The following is a 19,137-nucleotide window of genomic DNA, read 5'->3' on the forward strand; positions in this document are numbered from 1 at the left end:
TAAAAATCTTAGATGAAAAAACCGTGCATCGCACGGGTTTCCATCTAGTTAAACAATAATATAGGCTAATTTAATTTATTCTCCCAAATTAATTAATTTTTAATTAATGGTTATCAAATTAGTGTCAATTGTCAAGTCTGTAAATTGACTTTTGACTCATAATATCCTACGTGCTAGTGTATAAATTTTCCGTCTACAAATACATAGTGAGTAAACAACGTCAAACCTTAAATAAACTCAAGTAAGATACCGGAAGAGTAGAAAGACTAATTTTTCAAGGTTATATAGATGGTAATACTAATAAAAACTATCTTTTTGAAAAAGTTTCTCTATTTTACTATTGACGCTATATTCATTTGACTTACTTTGACCACCTATAAGCTAGGAAATTTTTCTTTTTGTTTTATGTTTCAAAAAGGGGAATCTCCACCTCAACGTCTCTTTATAGGGATTGATCTCACAATGCCATAATTGTCAAATACAATCCGGGCAATAGCATACCAATGACACTTAACTGTAACCTTAACTGTAAACTTGACCACAATAGAAAAATGAAAATATATATTGACCACAAATTGTATAGTAACCTTCAGAACTGTGCCAAGTTATGAAGGAAAGTCGACAAAGAATCACATCTAAAATTTTCAACCAAGACAAAACGGGCAGATAGAAATATCTGAGTCTACGAATACAGGTTCTGAAATGTAGATTTTACATGTATTACTTAATGAACATACAATAACAGATACAAAGAAACCAAGTACGATGAGCAGACAAACAGTGGCTTCCAGGAATGGAGATACTTGGATGCATCACCCCTAACTTATTATTGCTAAATTATGGGGAAATCAACTCGAATGCAAGCAGCTCAAATCCTATGCCATGAGAGCTGACTCGGTAAAAAAAAAAAAAAAAAAACTGAACAAAACTTGTAAAGAAGAGAGAGAGCAAAAAAAAGATACAGAGAGATGTAGAAGTCAAATTATAGAGGCTCAGCAAAAAGCAAGCCTCTTTCCTGATCAAACTTCATCAGTGCAATCTGGTCAACTCCTCAATTCTCTTGCTAAGTTCCTCTATTGAAACACCCATTGTTTTTGAAATCTCTTCCATACGACCGCGACTGAGATCAAGGAAAGATTCAATCAGATCTCCGTCTAAGAAGTTTCTTGCATCTACTGTCTTCTTCTCATTGTGAAATGACCGCCAATGCTCATGACTCAGTCCTCCTACACCCTTTATAACCTTTCTCATATTTGACTGTAGCTTCTCCAGGAAGATGTACTGGTCATTTGGAAGAGAGGCAATGACCCCTATTACGCCATTAACAGTTCCAAAGATAACAGTTGGTATTTGACCTATGTCGGAATCTGGCAACCGCATAACAAGAGAACCATGACGAAATCGGTTGATGAATTCTCCAAGGTGGTATTCCCCAACTACTTCAAGGCGTGCACGCTCCTCATCTGTAGCACCTTCGCTGTTTTTCCTCACTGTGAACAGATTGAAACTATTTTCTGCACCAAGATATACATCATCATCCAGAATCTCTACAGCTGACATCCAATTAGCATTGTAGTCCCGTGCACGCTCCTCAATAGCACCTTCCTCGTGCTGCAATTATAGAAGAATGAAAGACTAAATTGCTGCCCATCAAGTATAGAGGCAAATGGTGGCATCAAAAGCAATATAACTAAATGATGAAAAAGAAATACCATCTCTGAAAAACACAAACAGAATAATAATGCTTGATTGAAGTACAACTGAACAAGCTAGAAGAAGTGAACAGTTTTTCTGAAACCCCTACCTTATATATTAGCAGTGAAATTGATTTCATCAGATCCCCGACAACAATGAAATCACCACGAGTTTGCACATACAAGGCAAGAATGTGCCCATGGTGTCCACATTCAGACTGTAACTCATGAGTACCATCATCCCGAAGCATCCACTTATAAAGCTGAATTTTCTGATTGATGGCAGCCAGCAGCTTTCCATTGAAAGCATTTAGTGAGTAGACAGCACCTTTAGTTTCCTTCTCCGCAATGAGTTGCAGCTTTCCATCTTCCACAACAAAAACCAAAATTCTTCCCTGTAAAATTTACATGATAAAATGATATATTAGTTATCCACTTTGCAAAATGTGTAGAACATTCCAGGAGTAATTTTTTTACTGAAAGACTCCAATATACTGTTAATTTTTCGATTCCTAATGCCAATCGAAAAAACCTTCTTCCATCTATGCAATGAGAAGGTAATTGAAACTGGGAAAATGACTAATGGGGCAGCTTTCAGTAATTTTAATTCCTGACCAGAAAAGCAAGGCATAAAAAAAACTTGAGTGATTTGTACACTGATTACTCTTTTCTAATTGAATTATCAAGGGAATTTCACACAAGATGCCAGGATACATTAGCATTACTATTCCACCGAATGTTTCTCTATTGTTTGACTCTTTTGACAGACAATATCAAATGACAGATGCGTTAAAAGTGTACTTCATCACAACCTAACAGGCTAATACTTTACCTTTGTTGGCTCATTTTCCTCAGGCAAAACGTATGCTGTTCCAACACAGTAATAAACATTGATGTCATCTGAGAATGAGCAGCTCAGTATGGAGCAACCACATTCATAGGTATCAAGCGCATAAGTGGATATGATCTCAAAGGTTTGGTCATCCAACAAACGCACAAAATGCATTTCAGATTCCTCTGCACTAGCTTGGTTGTACTTCAAACTACAAATGGCAAAAGTGCGAGTTTGTTCCTGGTGGCAGATACGCCGAGCATGTTCCCCCAGAGGGATAGACCTAATATGAAGCTTCTGAATTTCATCAATGGTACCAATTGTAAGCTCACCTTCTTTAGCAATTGCAAGACTATCAGCAGAGGAAAAAAGGGAATGTTAGCACAAAAAGCACCAAAGATGCATATGTTACAGAAGTAAAAATGGGTAGCTAGATTGGTCAACATCATGCACAGGTATAAACCAGAAAGCATCTATAAAGAATATTTCCAATGGCTTCTATGTCAAAGTGAAACACGGATTTGCACAAAACATCATATCTCACATTTGGAAACTAGTTATAAATAAATAAAGTGGCTCACATTGATGCATATAAAAGTTAACAAAGTAATACACACATCTGACCTTACAAAAACAACACTATTCCCAGAAATTTTGATGATAAAATTATTGTTATCAAGTATATGAAGCATCACATGTTATCAGACAATGTTTCAATCCATACCTAAAAGAGGACAGACTATTCTTCACACATTATCGATCTCCTTGCTATCATAGCATCAAGAACCATACATTTCTAACAAACAAAACTCTTGGGAAAATTATAAAGCTATACCTGTCAGGAAAAGCTGCTGAATTGAAAGGGCACATATGACTGACTTCCTTGAGATTTACATTACTATAAAGCAACTTTTTGTTGCTGCTGTATATTACTGTTGGTCGATCAGAGGCAGCAAACACATGAGTAGCATTTTTAGATGAGAAAGTCCTAAGTGTAATAGGCTGTGTACCCAAAGACACCTTCTTACGGTCAGTCAGTTCACCAGAACTCATGTTCAACATGAAGTTCAATAGATGGCCATCTCCAAGAGCACACAATAAATACGATATCTGAAATAGAAGGAGCGATAAAGTTAGAATCAGGGAACATACACATACATGATACTATAATTTATACTGCACATATCATGCTATCCAAATAATCAAAACAAAGATTAAGCAAGTGGCATAAAGATACATGACCCTTCTAGTATATTATAGAGCTGTGACGCTGTGTTAGGCATCACTAAATCTTTTTACTTTTTTGTTTTCTGGTCATCAATATAAGCTTATATGTATATAGATCTTTCTGCGAAAAAAAGGAGTGGGGTAGTATTGTTAGAGCATCAGTATGCTAAGTTCCAATACAACCTCTTTCTTTTTCAGGTCCAGCTATTCATCGGGCCCACAAGTATGGTAGTATGGCCATTGAGACTTAAATTAATATGCTTCCTTCGTTTCCTTATTATTGCAACACTTACAAAAGGAAAATTTATTAAGGGATAAGGAGAGAAAAGGGGGGTAACCCACTCCATGATAAGTATGGTAGTATTGCTATTGATTAATTGGATGGGAAAAGTAAAGCCATCAAAATTAATTGCTTGATTATGTGGATCACTTAAAACCAAAAAACTTTGGAAAATGTGCTAAGGGGAGAACCACAAAACGCACGGAAACTAACACATACACGGAACATTGTAGTCATGATCAAGGTAACAATCAGCAGATCACTAAAGTGCGATCCCGTGGGTGCTATGTCATGCATTATGATAGCCGTTGAGACTTATATCAATATGTTTGCTTCGTTTCCTTATTATTACAACACTTACAAATGGCTAATTTATTAAGATATAAGGAGGAAAAGGGGGGGAGGGGGGGGGGGGGGTAATAACCCACTCCATGTTAACTATCTACCTCTCTACCCCACCACTCATCCACTCTTTAAAGTAAGGACATTTATGGTATTCTAATTGGTAAATAAAAGTATAAAACTATCAAATATAGAAGTGTTGCAATTTTTTGGAAACATCTCTTTTAGAAAAGTATTGCAAATTTAAGGAAACAAAAGAATACAATTATAGGAAAATCTTAAAAAAATAAAGTCGCATTAGATCAAAATAACTAAATAAGCATGCTGAATTGCTTACCCCTTCAAAAGAGCATAGAAGAACAGAGCGAGGAATTATCTCCCCTCCAAGATTCTCTTTGGTAATTAAATTAAGATCTGGAAGCGAAAATATCCTAACGCTAATATCTGTCCACATTCCAACAGCAGCTAGCTGACTATAATTTGGATCTTGACCGATTGTATTTATGTCAAGACATGATATCTCATACTCCAATTGCGCATGTTTCACTTCTGTCAAAACTCCATCACCAATTTCTAAATAAACAAGATGCCCACCACCAGTGGCAAGTAGAACCTGTGAAAGCATGAAGACCTAAGGTCAGAGGATTGAGATTTATTTGCACATGAAAATTCTGATTAAAAATTAGCAGGTAAATGACAAATGGATGCTTGCAAAACCACGCACTGAGGACTTCTGACACCAAGGGCTCCCACAAGACAGGTAAAAAGCATTTAAGGAAATTTTCTTTATTGTCTCCAAATAATGGAAAATTTGTCAGAAACAACCTTTTAAAGTGTCCACTTTATTTAAAACAACCTTTTAAAAAAAAATTTGTAACTTCAGACCACATTATAAAAAAAATTTATCAAAGACAACCTCATGCTACTTTCCGGCGTTGACTCCATTTTTTCCGATGTTGACCACGAGTGTGCGAGGCACCTAACCTCATATATTGCTTAATACACCCCTTTTACGTCCAATTAACTCCTATTAAAACCCCTGCTTCTCTCTCATTCCTCTTTTTCAAGTTTTCAACCAAGCATTTCATCAATTTCGAACCAGGTATCGTGGTTTCTGTTTTTTTTTTTCTTTTTTTCTTTTTTTTTTTCTGTAATTGGTGTTTTTGAAAATTAGGGTTCTTTCCCCCAAATTTTTGAAATCGAAATAATTGACAAAGGATTTGTCAATTATGCAGCATTCATGATCTAAAGGATATCAAATGCGCTTGTGGTATCCCTGTTGCTAAGAGGACCTCCTGGACTCATGATAACCCAGGACGAAAAATCTACGCTTGTAAGTTCTACAACCATGAAACTGGTCAAAGGAGATGCAACACGTTTGAGTGGCTTTGACCATGCAAGCAAATGGAAAACAATAAGAAAAAATAGTCAGTGAATAAGCGATAATATGAGAAAGTTTGAAACTTTAAACTAAATTGCATAAATGAATATACAAGGGTATTGATGGCGAACAGTGAGTTTTGTCTCCAAAACTGAATGAGAGAGGAGGGGTTTTAAAACGAGTGAATTGGAGGGAAAAGGGGTGTATTAAGCAATATACGAGGTCACGTGCCTCGCACACTCATGGTCAACATCGGAAAAAATAGAGTCAACACCGGAAAGTAGCATTAGGTTGTCTTTGATAAAAAATATTTATAATGTGGACTGAAGTGACAAAAAAAAATTTTAGAAGGTTGTTTTAAATAAAGTGGACACTTTAAAAGGGTGTTTCTGAAAAAATTTCCCCAAATAATTTTAACATTTATGCTTCTTTTCCATATACACATTTTTTAACTCTAAAGACAAACAATGAACTTAAAATGATAACAAATGAAAGGAAATATTTAAGAAAAATACCTGGGATGCATTAGCAGTAGCAACATTCACAGAATATCCTGTTGGAGCTTTCCACTCATTTCGAAGTTCTCTAGATGTCGAACTGACCAGTCTAACTGAGCTTGAGGTGACCTAACATTAAACAAACCACAACCTCACATTAATTCCCTACTGAAAAGTTCCTACATTATAGTATTGAATAAATCATGTGAATGAGGAGAAGTCACAAGTTAAGTCACATAAAGTTAAGTATGTAACACAAAGACCTACTTGCACCAATTGGTTGTGCAAAGCATCATGGCAAAATAAAGTCTGTACTTGCGAGTCAAAACCTTCAATTTCAGTTTCTTCCAATTCATCCTCAAGATTCATAGCTAGAATCCTGGTCTCACTAATGAAGCTAACAACCAAGAAAGTATCATATACATCATCCGTTGAAGATCTCAAAGACCACATTCCTTTTATGCCTTGAAGCTCCACTGATGCCTAAAAAACCAACTTCAGTATCAGTAGAGTTCTTAGAAGAAAAAATTTAAAATAAATATATAAATGAAAAACAGTAATTAAAAAAAGGAAAAAAGCTAGACCTGTTCATTTATCCCAATCCCATTACGGACGATACGAAGAGAACCATCTTTGTATGCACCAGAGCAAGTTACAACCTGACCTTGCCCTTGCCTTTCGAGGTCAACCACACAGAAGTCAACAATTGGACCCAAATTGACATATCTTTCCAAGACTTCTACATATGATCCTTTTGCATCTGGTTGTAAATTCAATTTAATGAGCTGTAATTGAATCACCCCCAAGAATCAGAAATCAGAAAGAATATTACATAAGCCAAACCAAATATGCACACACAAGTTGACTTAAGTATGAATATATAGTGTCTGAAAACAAGGTGATGAAATAATGAGCAGAAAAGATGAGAAAATTGTGAAGGTAGAGAACTAACAAATAAGAAGAGAGATGCAAATAATATATCACTTATATAAATTGGTTGATCAGACAACAACAATATTTTCTTTGGAGTTTGGTTGCTAGTAGTTAGTCATTGATCCGCAAATGCACACTACTTCATCCTCTAATCCTTCTTTTCTCTTTCAGGTTAAGAGAAAACAAAGGAAAAAGACAGTAAAAATTACAACGCTTAAGTTAACAAAATAAGAAATTAGTACACCAAACATTCAGGATCTATTACTCCGCCAAATAAAAAAATAAAAAACAAAAAAAACATAGGCAAGAAGATGAAAACAAAAATAATATTCCATGATCAAGCATATTGACCATACCTGTGAATCTCCGTAGCTTGAGCCAATAAAAACAAATGCATTATCCAAGTAAGATATTGTCGATGCAATAGACGTATCCCCCAAAAGCTCAATTTTGAGGCCAGTAACTCTGTTAGGCCAAGCAAATCGCACAAATTACTTGAGCACTACAATTGAAAAATGTTAAAAGACTTTAAACCATAATTAATTCCAATCATAGATATCCATGCCGCTTTGAAAAGAAGGTTGAAGAAAGGTTGGATCGCTAAAGTACTAAGAAAGGTCCCTTAGACAGTTTGGTGCACGTGGAAAGAAAGAAACTAGCAGATATTTGAGGGAAAGCCTGCATTGTCAAGAGTTTTAAAGCTGCTTTTATAGAGCAAGTGCTAATCGATGTTTTTCTTCAAAATAGATCCAAAAGATGTGATAGTTGAGTAAAGGCTAATCATAGAAAGATGACAATTTTCATATGAAAAAGTTAAAGATGAAAGCTAAAACTCACTTCTCTTTTTCATGAGTGATAACAAGTAGATGCAAAAGTCCTGCGTGATCACCAAGCAAATACCGAGAACCATCAGCATCCACCCTTCCATATGCTCTTGTAATGGACTGAAACCATCCAAGACAAAAATTAGAGTGTTGCCATACTTCTGACTTATAAGTACAGGAAGCTGAATGCCTAACAGCCTAAGGAAATGCTTTTTTCAGAAAGGCAGTAATTGATTCCATGTGCCGATGTGACTAAGCATGCCTGCTAAAACTTACAGGTCGAATGGGGATTGCTTTAAAAGCAGTGGCACTGCAGTATACAATGGTCTCCTCCCCAACAATGATAACTCCACAAAGTGGTGGCGGAACTGGAATAAGCAAATCAGCCCCATTATCAAGATTGTTCTGGGACCATGGCCCCTCAACAAAATCTTTGTCCTTTAATGAAACCTCATACGTTTTAACATGACGAGCATCCTTATTATCCTGCAGAATAACCAAATCCATCATTATAGAAAGCCAGTTGAGCCAAATTGACAGCCAAATGCATAGCTGAGAGAGGACTCTCAAGGAACAAAGTGAACAGGAAGGCCCAACATTTCAGTTGTACTACTAGTGCATCCTTTCTCTTCCTGATATTAGATCTGTACATATATTGGCTATAAACCTATTATACTGAACAAAGTTAAGCATACCTGGTAAAGAACTACTATTGTAGGCCTTGAGCAGCCATAGAGAAACTTTATATCAAGCACTTGAAGCTCCTCAAGCCTGTGAATAAAGTATTTGATTATAGACCCAGACATGATGATAGATATATAAGTTATTTCACAATAGAATTACGTCCCATGCATAATAATGTTAGCCCTTGATTGAGATAAGGACTTCTTTTTGAATTCTGACAAATCAATCATACAAACAAGGTTTAAAGGGAACTAGCTATATTTGCAGACAACAACCAGAGCTGCGAGCCCACAAAAAGAAACATCATAAGAAGTAAGAGAGAAGACATGAAAGCAGCAGGATAAGCAATCAAAGCTAGCAGTGTTGTACCATTAATTCGCAATAGTTAACCAAGCAGTAGCCAAGAACAAAGAAGCAAGCCAAGATCAAGATTAGGGTTTGGTTTTTCGGACTCAAGGAAGAAGGAGAAGTACAAAATGACATAAATGAACAACAAAAATTAGTATTTGTCCCCAGATATAGTTAGGATTTAGTACTATCTCAGTCAGCCACAAAAGAAGTCAGCAAAAGGAAACTACAAAAGAAGTATAAAGTCTTAAAAGAGAGCAAACAATAAATAAAAATAAATAAATAAATAAATAAATAATAAAAAGGAAAGAAGCTGGAGTCAATCTCACAGAAGCTTAACAGAATCTATTTTGATTGACAAGCTATTCACACTGATCCATGTAGCAACAAAGCAATGCAACAGATACATCATACTTCGTAGTAGACAGCAGTTAGAGCCAATGCTTAAAATTCATAAATGAAACATATGATTTTGTAGTAGTGTGCAATACTGCAAACTGTATAATAGGATACACAATATAATTCAACAAAAGTCTTATGAACATTTATATAGCTAAATACCTAATATTAAATGCTTCTTTCAGTTGTCCTTTGTTATCAAATGGGATGACCTGTCAGCAGTAATAAATCAGCATTAAGTTCCAGGATTACAAAGGAAGTTCTAATGGATGATAATATTATTTAAACTTGTCCATGTACCTTGAATAACCCATCATATAAATGGAGCCCAATCAATCTGCAATCAGGATCAATGATGCCAATCTATAAACAGGCCCACCCCTCTCAGGGGTAAAATAAATGAGAGAAGGTTCAATAATTCAGTTAAACAAGAGCAATGAGCTTTTTCTTTCTAGAAGCAAAGAAGTAACAAAAATAAGTATCAGACAACTCACCTGACCATTGTCAGTTGGACGACCAATGCGATCTGAAACATCTCCCATTGCTCTGCATGACAAACCTTTTAGCAAATCTCTTCCTCCATAAACTTAAAGTTACTTCCATTAATTTTTCTAATGAGATTGGTGTCAGAAACATATAGGGTAAAAGAGAGCCAATATGCCCATGACAATTAACAGAAGATGCTTGTTTAAAAAATTAAAACTCAATCCTAAAATATACAAACAAGCCGAATAATTTTCAAGCTTGATTAGTAAACAAGTCTTACTCAAACAACCTTGTTTGACAAACTCTACTCAAACATGTTAATAATCGACTCAATTGAACCCATGGAAACAGACTTATTTAAAACATTTTTCAAATGCCAAATAAGTCACAACAGTCGCTCCAAATCTTTATTAAGCAAAAAGTTCATAATCACATTGGTTATAAGAGACCAAAATTGGAGGCTAGCAATTTATTCCTTTATAATGTACATGTAACTAAAGCACTGGGTTATATAAGATGTGAGCAACCCCAAACTTGTTGGAGGTCTTACAGTCTTAGTACTATGCCTCTAAGCAACATAAATGAAGCTATTCAGATTGAAAGGTTTGGATATGTAGATGAGGCATAACAACTTAAAGGCTATTGGAGTATCTTTCTTAAGAGGAGGTTGACCATTAGGGAATGAAGAGATAATCTGGCAGCAACTGTGGATCCAGTTCAATTTAGAGTTTCTTTAGATAAAATTCTCACACAATTCCCAGCTAATTATATGAAGGCAAAGGTTCCTGAAGAGAAGATTCAATCATGCACATCACTGTAACATATGACATAGAAAGAAGAGTCTGTTAATTTTGTTTTACTCTACAATTGCTTTGTTTGAGATGAGTTGGGTTTAGTTTTTTCAAGCAAAGTTCTTGTGTTTTGGGGACAAAAGATAAAGAAAGGTAGGATTACCGAAGTGCTTTAAATGGATCATAAGAAACTTGTTGATGCACTTTAATAAAATATAACAGAATAAAAGAAAGAAACCAACATATTTTTGAGGGTTGAGCTTGCTGCCTCAAGAGATCAAATTCTTATAGAGAGGGTATTGTATAGCTAGGGTCAACTGTCAAGTGCTAAGTTTTGAGCAACAGTGGATGCTTCTTGATTTCTTAAACATATTGTTACATGACACCTTGAGGACATACAACCTTTTACCTTAGCCCTATTTTTGTATGTCATCCCCTAATATTTTTCATACATGTTACTCATCAGATAATCATATACATGAGTACTAAATAACTCGCTATCTTACTTTTATGACAAGAAAATAGTAAGTTGAAGGTAGTTTGTTATGTGATTAAAAATAAGAAATAATTACATCAAAATATAGTTTCAAACACAGCAAAAATCAATGAAGTCCCAAAATATTGGTGACAAATACAGAGCTAATTGCAATAATTTATCCCTGGGATAAAAAAAAAAATGTATGCTACAGATAGGAAAGAGGAGTCTGAGTAGAATAAGACCTGGTGACGAGCTCTGATGTCTCGGGATCCCATTGAAGTACACAAAATTTATATCTTTCAGTAGCAATGAATAAGAAATCTTGGGCTTCACCCTAACAAGGCAGGAAAACAACTGGTCAATGAAGGAAAATTAAAGATGCATTATTTATATAACAAACCGAATAACTTCACCGACATGTGGTCGAAAAAGTTCCAGTGTTGCAATTCTTCCATATATTGGAACGTCCAGCATAGGCTGCATGAAGGTAAACAGAAGAGATTTAAACATCAAAAGAGAGCTACAGCAGAAATGGATAAATAAAAAGAAAATGACCATGAAACGGCAACAAGACACATTAAAATAAACAAGTTAGACATGATAACCTACAGTACAGCTCAAAATAAACAATGATGGAGCACAGTAGCCTTCTTACTCAGTCTTGCTCACTTGCAAATGATCAGCTTCCCATCCCTATAAAGCTCAGACACAAACTGCAAGATCACAACACCTCTCTGCTAAGGAAGGAGGAGGGGTCTCTTTCTGAGATAAAGAAACATCTTCAAGGATACTTAATGGAATATGGATACTATAGCTAAGTGTCGGGCACTCCTTGTGTTCTCGAGTGAAGATCCAAGTTCAACACAGCTACTGAGGCTGGTGACTTTTTCAAATTTAGTAACCTAAATAAAACTTACTACCTCATTTCGTTTGGTGTGCCCACAGTTCAATTGCTTCATCATTTTTTTTATTCACCCACCTCTCTCTCTCTCTCTCTTCTACCTTGATTAATTTTTGGGTTGTAATTTTGCCACAGTCAATGTATTTCTCTGTAGGAGTATTCCAATTAAGGAAATCAGAGGAAAATAAAAACAGTATAATAACACTGCTTACCAAAATTGGGTAGATACCACTTTCACAAAAGATAATGACCAGGTTTACAAACTAGTTAACCCTCAACCCCTCTTCAGATCCTCACTTTGAAACAAAAGGAGGCATCATTGTGTAACTTAAAGTATATGATAGATTTCACTAACAAAGAGATGCAGCATTGCATAAAAAAACAGTTTTCATTGTCATTGAGAATTGCAAAATTTACAACCAACAAGAGGACAAGGTGAACCTATACTCAATGTAAGGCAATTGAATTGCTTGGTTGTCTCAGTCTTCAGATTTAACATTAGTTTTGAAAGGCAGGAGTCACACAATATGTACAAAGGGTTCCTGGAGCCTAGGCAGGTGTCTTTTCAGTATGAGACACTTTTTTAAGTGGTATTTAACATTCAGTTAATGAGCCTTTTTAAGTAAATTTCATACTAGTAAAGTTCAAAATGAGTGGATAAAAATATTACTTTTAAGAAAAATAAAAGCCTTTATAAAACAAAATTTAGAGAAGAGGGGCAGGTCTAAGACACCCATTTTTAAACTATAAACCAGACTCAAGATTTTTTTTTTTTTTTAAGGTATCAAATTTGATTCAACTTGTTGATCTCTAGTTCTGCCCACATCTTAAAGTCCATAATATAAAACAAGGGACCAACAATCAAAATAAAAAAGGGATACCGGCTAATCTGCCAAACTTTGACCTTAGTTGCTTAGCATGCTTCAAAGTAGTTTTAAGGAGGGCTTTAAAGGTCTCTTCAATTAGGCAATGATAAAGGCAGAGCAATCAACCAAGTTCTACTACTATTTAAATATTCTTTTGGTGGGAATTTGGGAATCAAAAGCTACAACAAACTTGTTTGCTTCGGCACTGGTCAAAGATAAGGTTCCTACATGATCTGGTGCTGAAAAGGAGAAACTAAAATCTAGTAAGTAGAGATGAGAAAAAATATGTTGGTCACATCCTCTCATTGGTCTTTTGGTTTTCCACTCTTTTTCATCTTTCTCCAAGATAAATCATTAGCTTAGTTAGGATAAGTAAAGTAAAAGTTATCTAGGCTAAAGAGATGTCTGAGCCTTGTTAAACTTATATTCCCTCACCATTTAAACAAGTAAAACGTTTTGACTTTTTGAACCATTCATCTAATTCACTTTGATAAATATTTGTGATTTATACATAAGAATAAATATAGTCTTGTGGGCACTTGTTAGAATCGTCTCAATGAATAGCTTATTGATATTTAATTATTATAATTTTTACTTAATGATAATTAAAGATATTATCAGTCAAAGTTTTGCATCGGCATACATGCACTAGAGAAACGTTTCACTTATTTAAATATCAAGGGAATATAAAAATTCTATATCCCAAGAAATGAGTGGAAGACTAGAAGTACAGCTAATTAACTCTAATACTACATTTCCTATACCAAATTACTTGCAACATTTTAACCAGACACGTGCCAAGGAAGACCATCAATATCTTTGATTATATATTAGTAAACACTATAAAAGGTCAATATTTGGATATATACAATAAGATACTCAACACCATCTTACATACTAACATTGTGAGCAACTTTTGGAGCGGAGGGAGTACTAAATAAATTACTCACCTGAAAAGTGTCCTTAGATGCATTCTCATATTCTTATTAAACCCTTCCTATCTATAGATCCAAGTCATTCTTTTGGACAGCAAACATCTAACAGCTAGATGCCAATAAAATCAGGTGTCACCATTAAACTCACATACCTAATAAAGTATTGTTTAAGAAATTCCAAATCCCACATCACTATCCTATGGACAACTCTTGGCCAATGAAATGGGGTTTTATTTTTAAGAAATAGCAAAAAGTAAATGACCCTGTATGTTAAGCCTCTCAAAAGACAAAACTACTAAATTCCTAAACAAGTCGGGTGAAATTCAAGATTCTATCATGAAAATTGGAGTCTTTCTTCAACCCAACACCCTTTTTCTTTACACAATGAGATTATAGAATGCTTTGCTTCTAATTTAAATTATAAAAAGAAATCTGTGAAAAGAGTTTCCTTAAAGATGAGGAGCCTAATAAGAATTTTTATCTACATGACAAAATGACATAATGCCTAATAGCAAATTTAAAGCTCAAAGCTAATCTAACTAAACTTCTCAAATTATATCTGATTTGAAGACAAAAGACATTGCATATACAGAATTTACTTCATTTAAGAGTCCTAAACCCCACTAGAGATATCCTGTACAAACATGAAGGATTGAGAAAGGATAATGATAGCAGAAGTGATCTTATCCTCACCATCGTCAAACTCAAACTCATATATTCGTGTTGGGCACAACTATTCTTGACCACATTTTTAAGTGTTCTAGTCAAGTATTTTGGGGGAGGGAAAAATAATGCATGATTTATAACACAAAAATATAGTTTGGATGTGTTCACGCTTGTGAAGGTGTCAAAGATCAGACATAAATATTAGCGCGCGCGCACACACGCTCTAGTGATTACACACATTTGCTATAGTGAATTATCCAAACGCAATAAATCCATAGTCTACTGCTCTCACAACAGTCACAAGCCACATCAGTCAAAGTCTAGTCATACCAACCTTCTCATTACCACTAAAATTGCATCCATAACCTATCAACTCCCACAGTTCAGCCGAAACTTTCCATGGAGGCGTATGTATAAAAAATATCCAACCCCTTAAAATATTCCTAGATTTGGTTCATGTACATAGTAGTAAACAGACTCATTTGTCTTAAGAGCCTCACCTTTTATTACAAAAATCAAATGATAAAAGGAGACCCTGTCATCAAAGAATTATTAAAAACCTTGAGAAGGTCCACTCAAATATTATTCCAACACTTTTAAAAGATCAATAAACTTTTTATCCTTATCATATTTAAGATAAACTCCCTTCATATCCTCCTCACAAACTTGTCCAACCAACCATTATACTCCATGACATCAAAATAACAGATTAAGAAAGGAAGAATATAGTGAGAAAAAACAAATACTCTCTGAATTTTGCACATTGATTGCATACCAAAAGTTAGGTGGTTTGGAAATTATAGAATACCTGAAGGCCTTGAGGAGTTAGCAAGTGAATCTCAATTCTTGTGCATTTACTGCAATAAAGACACACCATCAGTCACACTAGCATATGCAGTACATATAATATAATAAAGTGGACAATTGCTGTCCACGAGACTTAGCACGATGAAAGGAGTCCAATACTCAAAACGTCATAAATTAAAAATCTATCATGAAGAATGTTGCAACGAGAAAAGGCATTGGAATGACTTATAGTTTCACATTAAGCCATAATTGCCTAGTATTTGGCTATTTTTACATCAAATCTCATATCTCACATTGTGGTCCTTTAAAAGGAGTTTAAATGTCACCCAACATAATTTACCAATGAAATAAGATATGGTAAATAGTTCTTCCAGTCTTTTCTTCCACAATAATCAATTCATATGTATACGATTTCTACAGATTCTACACCAGCATACAAAGGAATTAATACTGAAGAGTAACAATTCAACAGCTAATATTACCAACAAAACTTTTCTCTGCACATACTATACTTATCACATAATGCTACAAGTTTCGTTTCTAGAAAGCAATTGAAAAAATTCCTGAAGATGTGAACCTATACCACTATCAACAAATAGATCTCATCGACAAGTTAATCTTCAAATAATCTCCATACATCAAATCTAGCTCAAGCCTGTATATTATGATAATGACATTTGCTTGAGACCAAAATTCATATTGCTAGGCTCCTGGGTGAGTTGGACAGCATTTAAAGGACATGAGACCAATACTTCACAATTATATATGATGCTTAGATTCAAAGAACCACTATTTAAAAACACATTACAGTTTCATTAAGGAAACATTATCGACCAGGCCTACTATTTAATCCCAATTAACAGATCAAAACTCTAAGCACAATTGTTAGTTTTTCTGAGTCATTAGTTATAACTAATCTTTCTAGTTTGAAAGTTTAGGGCACATATGACTACATTTCCTCTACCAACCAGTCCCTCCGAGAGATAAATTACAATTGAGTCAATTCTTAGCAAACAACGCCAACTAATATAGTGAAGCAGGATGGATGGTAACGCACCTAAGTTCTTGATCACTCCAAAGACCAATAAACTGTCATAAACAAAATCTAACCAATCGCCAAAGCTGTGCACCACTTTACCCAGTAAAATCCAAGAAAGCAATCATTTTCAGATACAGCTATGAGCAATTAAGCACTTCCCACCCCATTTAAGGGGCGTTTGGTTAGTGTATTTTTTGGATAGAAAACGGATTCGATTAAACCGATACCGTTACCGTGTGTTTGGTTTGAAGGCATGGTAACAATTACCATTACCTAAGGGTAATGGTTACCCCTCATTTGTTACATCTCAAAAACTTGGGGTAACAAATACCCTTACCCTCCTCTTAACAAATACTCTTTCCATGGTTAAACCAAACAAATGAAAACGTAATAGCTAAATGATTCATTTTCCCCCTCTTCTTTGTTTCCTTTCCACTCCTTTTCCATTTTCGGAACCAAACGCCCCCTTATTGTTGAGCATATTTTTCACATTATCTAGCCAACTTATAATCAAGGATATAAAATAATTTCACCAAATGGCACTTACAACAGTTTGAACAATCCCATACTCTTCCCATAAGTCACGGAATTCATAAAAATCCAATCATAAACAACTAATAAGAACGGCTTTTTTAGTAAAAGTGACAAATTTAATGAATTTTTTCAACTGCCACTTTGAACACAGTACCTGAAAGCCATGAAACAGACTGAACAAGGTAGAGTGAAATAAAAATAGTCAGAACCCCACTCAACTTTTTCTCTAATACCCTAAATTTAGTGCTCCCGTCTTTTCCCAAATACAGATTTCTCAAAGCCAAACGAAGCGGGATTGAAAACCGTGTCCCCTTAATATATCAATCAATTATCAACACACACTTCGAATACTCCGACCATATTCCACAAAAACTCCCCTTAATTCATCAATCAATTATCAGCACAACCGAAACACTAATTAAAATTCACATAAAGCTAAATTAAAATTTATATAAAACTAAAGCTGCCAAAAAAAAAAAAGACTTTGAATTTAGAAAACCAAAATAACTCTGAATTAAATAAGTAAAAAAAAAAATTTAAAATTTCATTCAGCTCTTCACAATTACACTAAATCTACTAAAATTAAACAAAATTTGAAATTTACAGTATAGAAAACAAAATCAATATTCTATACCATATTAATAGAAAACAAATTTATTAAAAAATATTGAAATGCAAAAAATCAAAGCATAAAAAAAAGGGGAAGAAAGTAAAACCCTAAGAAAAGAAGAATAAGGAAATTACGCGATAATAAGGTTGAGCTCTTGAGGGCTGGTGAAATTGCCGACGCAAGAATGCGTAACGTTGGTAGGCTTGTGAGCGGTGACGACGTAATTCCAAATGCTCATCTTTCCGATGACCGATTAACTTCTCGCTGTTAGTGTGTGTGCGCGCGAGAAGTGAGAAAGTTTTGTAAACCCTTCAATTCCACTCTTTTATGTTTTCTTCTAAATGTTCTAGCCTCTTCTTCTGATTATAAAGTATTGTCTTTGTAAAAGAATGTAGTCTATGTTAATTTAAGTGAGTTATATTTGTGTAAGAAAATGGATTTTTTTCCAAAGTAAGTTTTATTACAAAATTATTTTGTGAAGTAGACTCGTGGCCAAATTATTTACCAAACTAAATTTATGGGGTACCCTGGGTTTTTTTTTTTTTTTTTTAAAAAGCGTTTTACACGTTGACTTTTTTTTAAAAAAAAAATTCGTAATTTTTGAATTTAAAATAAAAAAAAATATTTACACTAAAAACGCTGACCTAGCTTAGAGTTTGTGTTGGCAACTTGTTAAACAACCTCAACAAAGATGGGGAATTGGACCAAAAAAGAGATTATATGAGATGTTCACAATATCTAAACTACGCATATCACCTAGAACTTCCAAGGACCCTGTCAAATAATTGTGAGATACATCTATCCTCTGTGTTAATCTCTGCAGATCAGGGGATTGTTACTAAGATTCAAGGAAGATAGGATCAAATTCTCTGATGCAGCGATTGAGGACGGAATTGATCCATTCAGTAAATTTTCCACCAAGATGAAGTTCTCATAGCATTTGAAGTTCAAACAAAAATGGTGGAACTCCTCCTGTCAAATGATTCTCCCCCAAATCTAAGGATGATAAAGTTGTCATGCTTCGAAGGCTTGCTGGAATTGATCCGTTTAAAAAATTGAAAGGCAGGTCCAACTTTAGCAATTTACGCCAATTGCTAAGCTCATGTGGCAAAGGGCCTTTCAATTTGTTATGAGATATAAAAACAGCTTGAATTTCTGTCAAATTACCGAGCTCTGACTCAGTCAGCGTTTTTAGTGTAAATTTTTTTTTTTTATATTTTAAAATCAAAAATTACGAAATTTAAAAAAAAAATAAAAAAGTTAACATGTAAAACGCTGTCTCAGATAGCGTTTTACACATTGATTTAAAAAAAAAAAAAACCAGGGTATAAAACGCTGTCTGAGACAGCGTTTTACCCTAGAAGCTTAGTTTGGTAAATAGTTTGACCACGAGTCTACTTTACAAAATAATTTTGTAATAAAGCTTACTTTGGAAAAACATCCTAAGAAAATATCAAAAGTACAAACATGTTATTTTCAGAGGAAGTACTAATCCATTATTGTTATGCATTTGCAAATGCATAATAAATACTAAAATATTAAAAATCACATAGAAAAGAGAGAAAAGAGTATAGAGAAAGATG

The 19,137-nt window shown here is 34.6% G+C and overlaps 1 protein-coding gene across 1 annotated transcript; it reads right to left on the minus strand.

Moving 5' to 3' along the window:
• Window positions 1-544: 544 nt before the first annotated feature.
• On the minus strand, window positions 545-17,925 carry LOC110692623 (DNA damage-binding protein 1). The gene is made up of 19 exons (XM_021869652.1): window positions 17,689-17,925; window positions 15,373-15,421; window positions 11,614-11,673; window positions 11,439-11,530; window positions 9,936-9,987; window positions 9,742-9,804; window positions 9,604-9,653; window positions 8,706-8,781; window positions 8,287-8,496; window positions 8,024-8,130; window positions 7,543-7,651; window positions 6,838-7,038; window positions 6,521-6,736; window positions 6,272-6,382; window positions 4,713-4,988; window positions 3,362-3,636; window positions 2,527-2,878; window positions 1,805-2,089; window positions 545-1,611 (listed from the first exon to the last, which is right to left on the minus strand). Exons 1-19 carry the CDS (start codon window positions 17,790-17,792, stop codon window positions 1,030-1,032), a joined length of 3,270 nt encoding a protein of 1,089 aa, XP_021725344.1. The 5' UTR covers window positions 17,793-17,925; the 3' UTR covers window positions 545-1,029.
• Between the last annotated feature and the right edge of the window lie 1,212 nt (window positions 17,926-19,137).

The sequence above is a fragment of the Chenopodium quinoa genome, unplaced genomic scaffold (assembly GCF_001683475.1).
Source record: "Chenopodium quinoa cultivar QQ74 unplaced genomic scaffold, ASM168347v1, whole genome shotgun sequence".
In the NCBI taxonomy this organism is placed as follows: domain Eukaryota; kingdom Viridiplantae; phylum Streptophyta; class Magnoliopsida; order Caryophyllales; family Amaranthaceae; genus Chenopodium; species Chenopodium quinoa.

What these genes read in the sequence shown, in the direction of transcription:
- LOC110692623 (XM_021869652.1), bottom strand. Translation starts at nt 17,792, where the DNA reads ATGAGCATTTGGAATTACGTCGTCACCGCTCACAAGCCTACCAACGTT. An exon ending in AAAGAAGCATTTAATATTAG is followed by an intron (nt 8,782 to 9,603) that starts GTATTTAGCTAT and finishes CTTTATTCACAG; the next exon opens with GCTTGAGGAGCTTCAAGTGC. An exon ending in TTTCACTGCTAATATATAAG is followed by an intron (nt 1,612 to 1,804) that starts GTAGGGGTTTCA and finishes CTATAATTGCAG; the next exon opens with CACGAGGAAGGTGCTATTGA.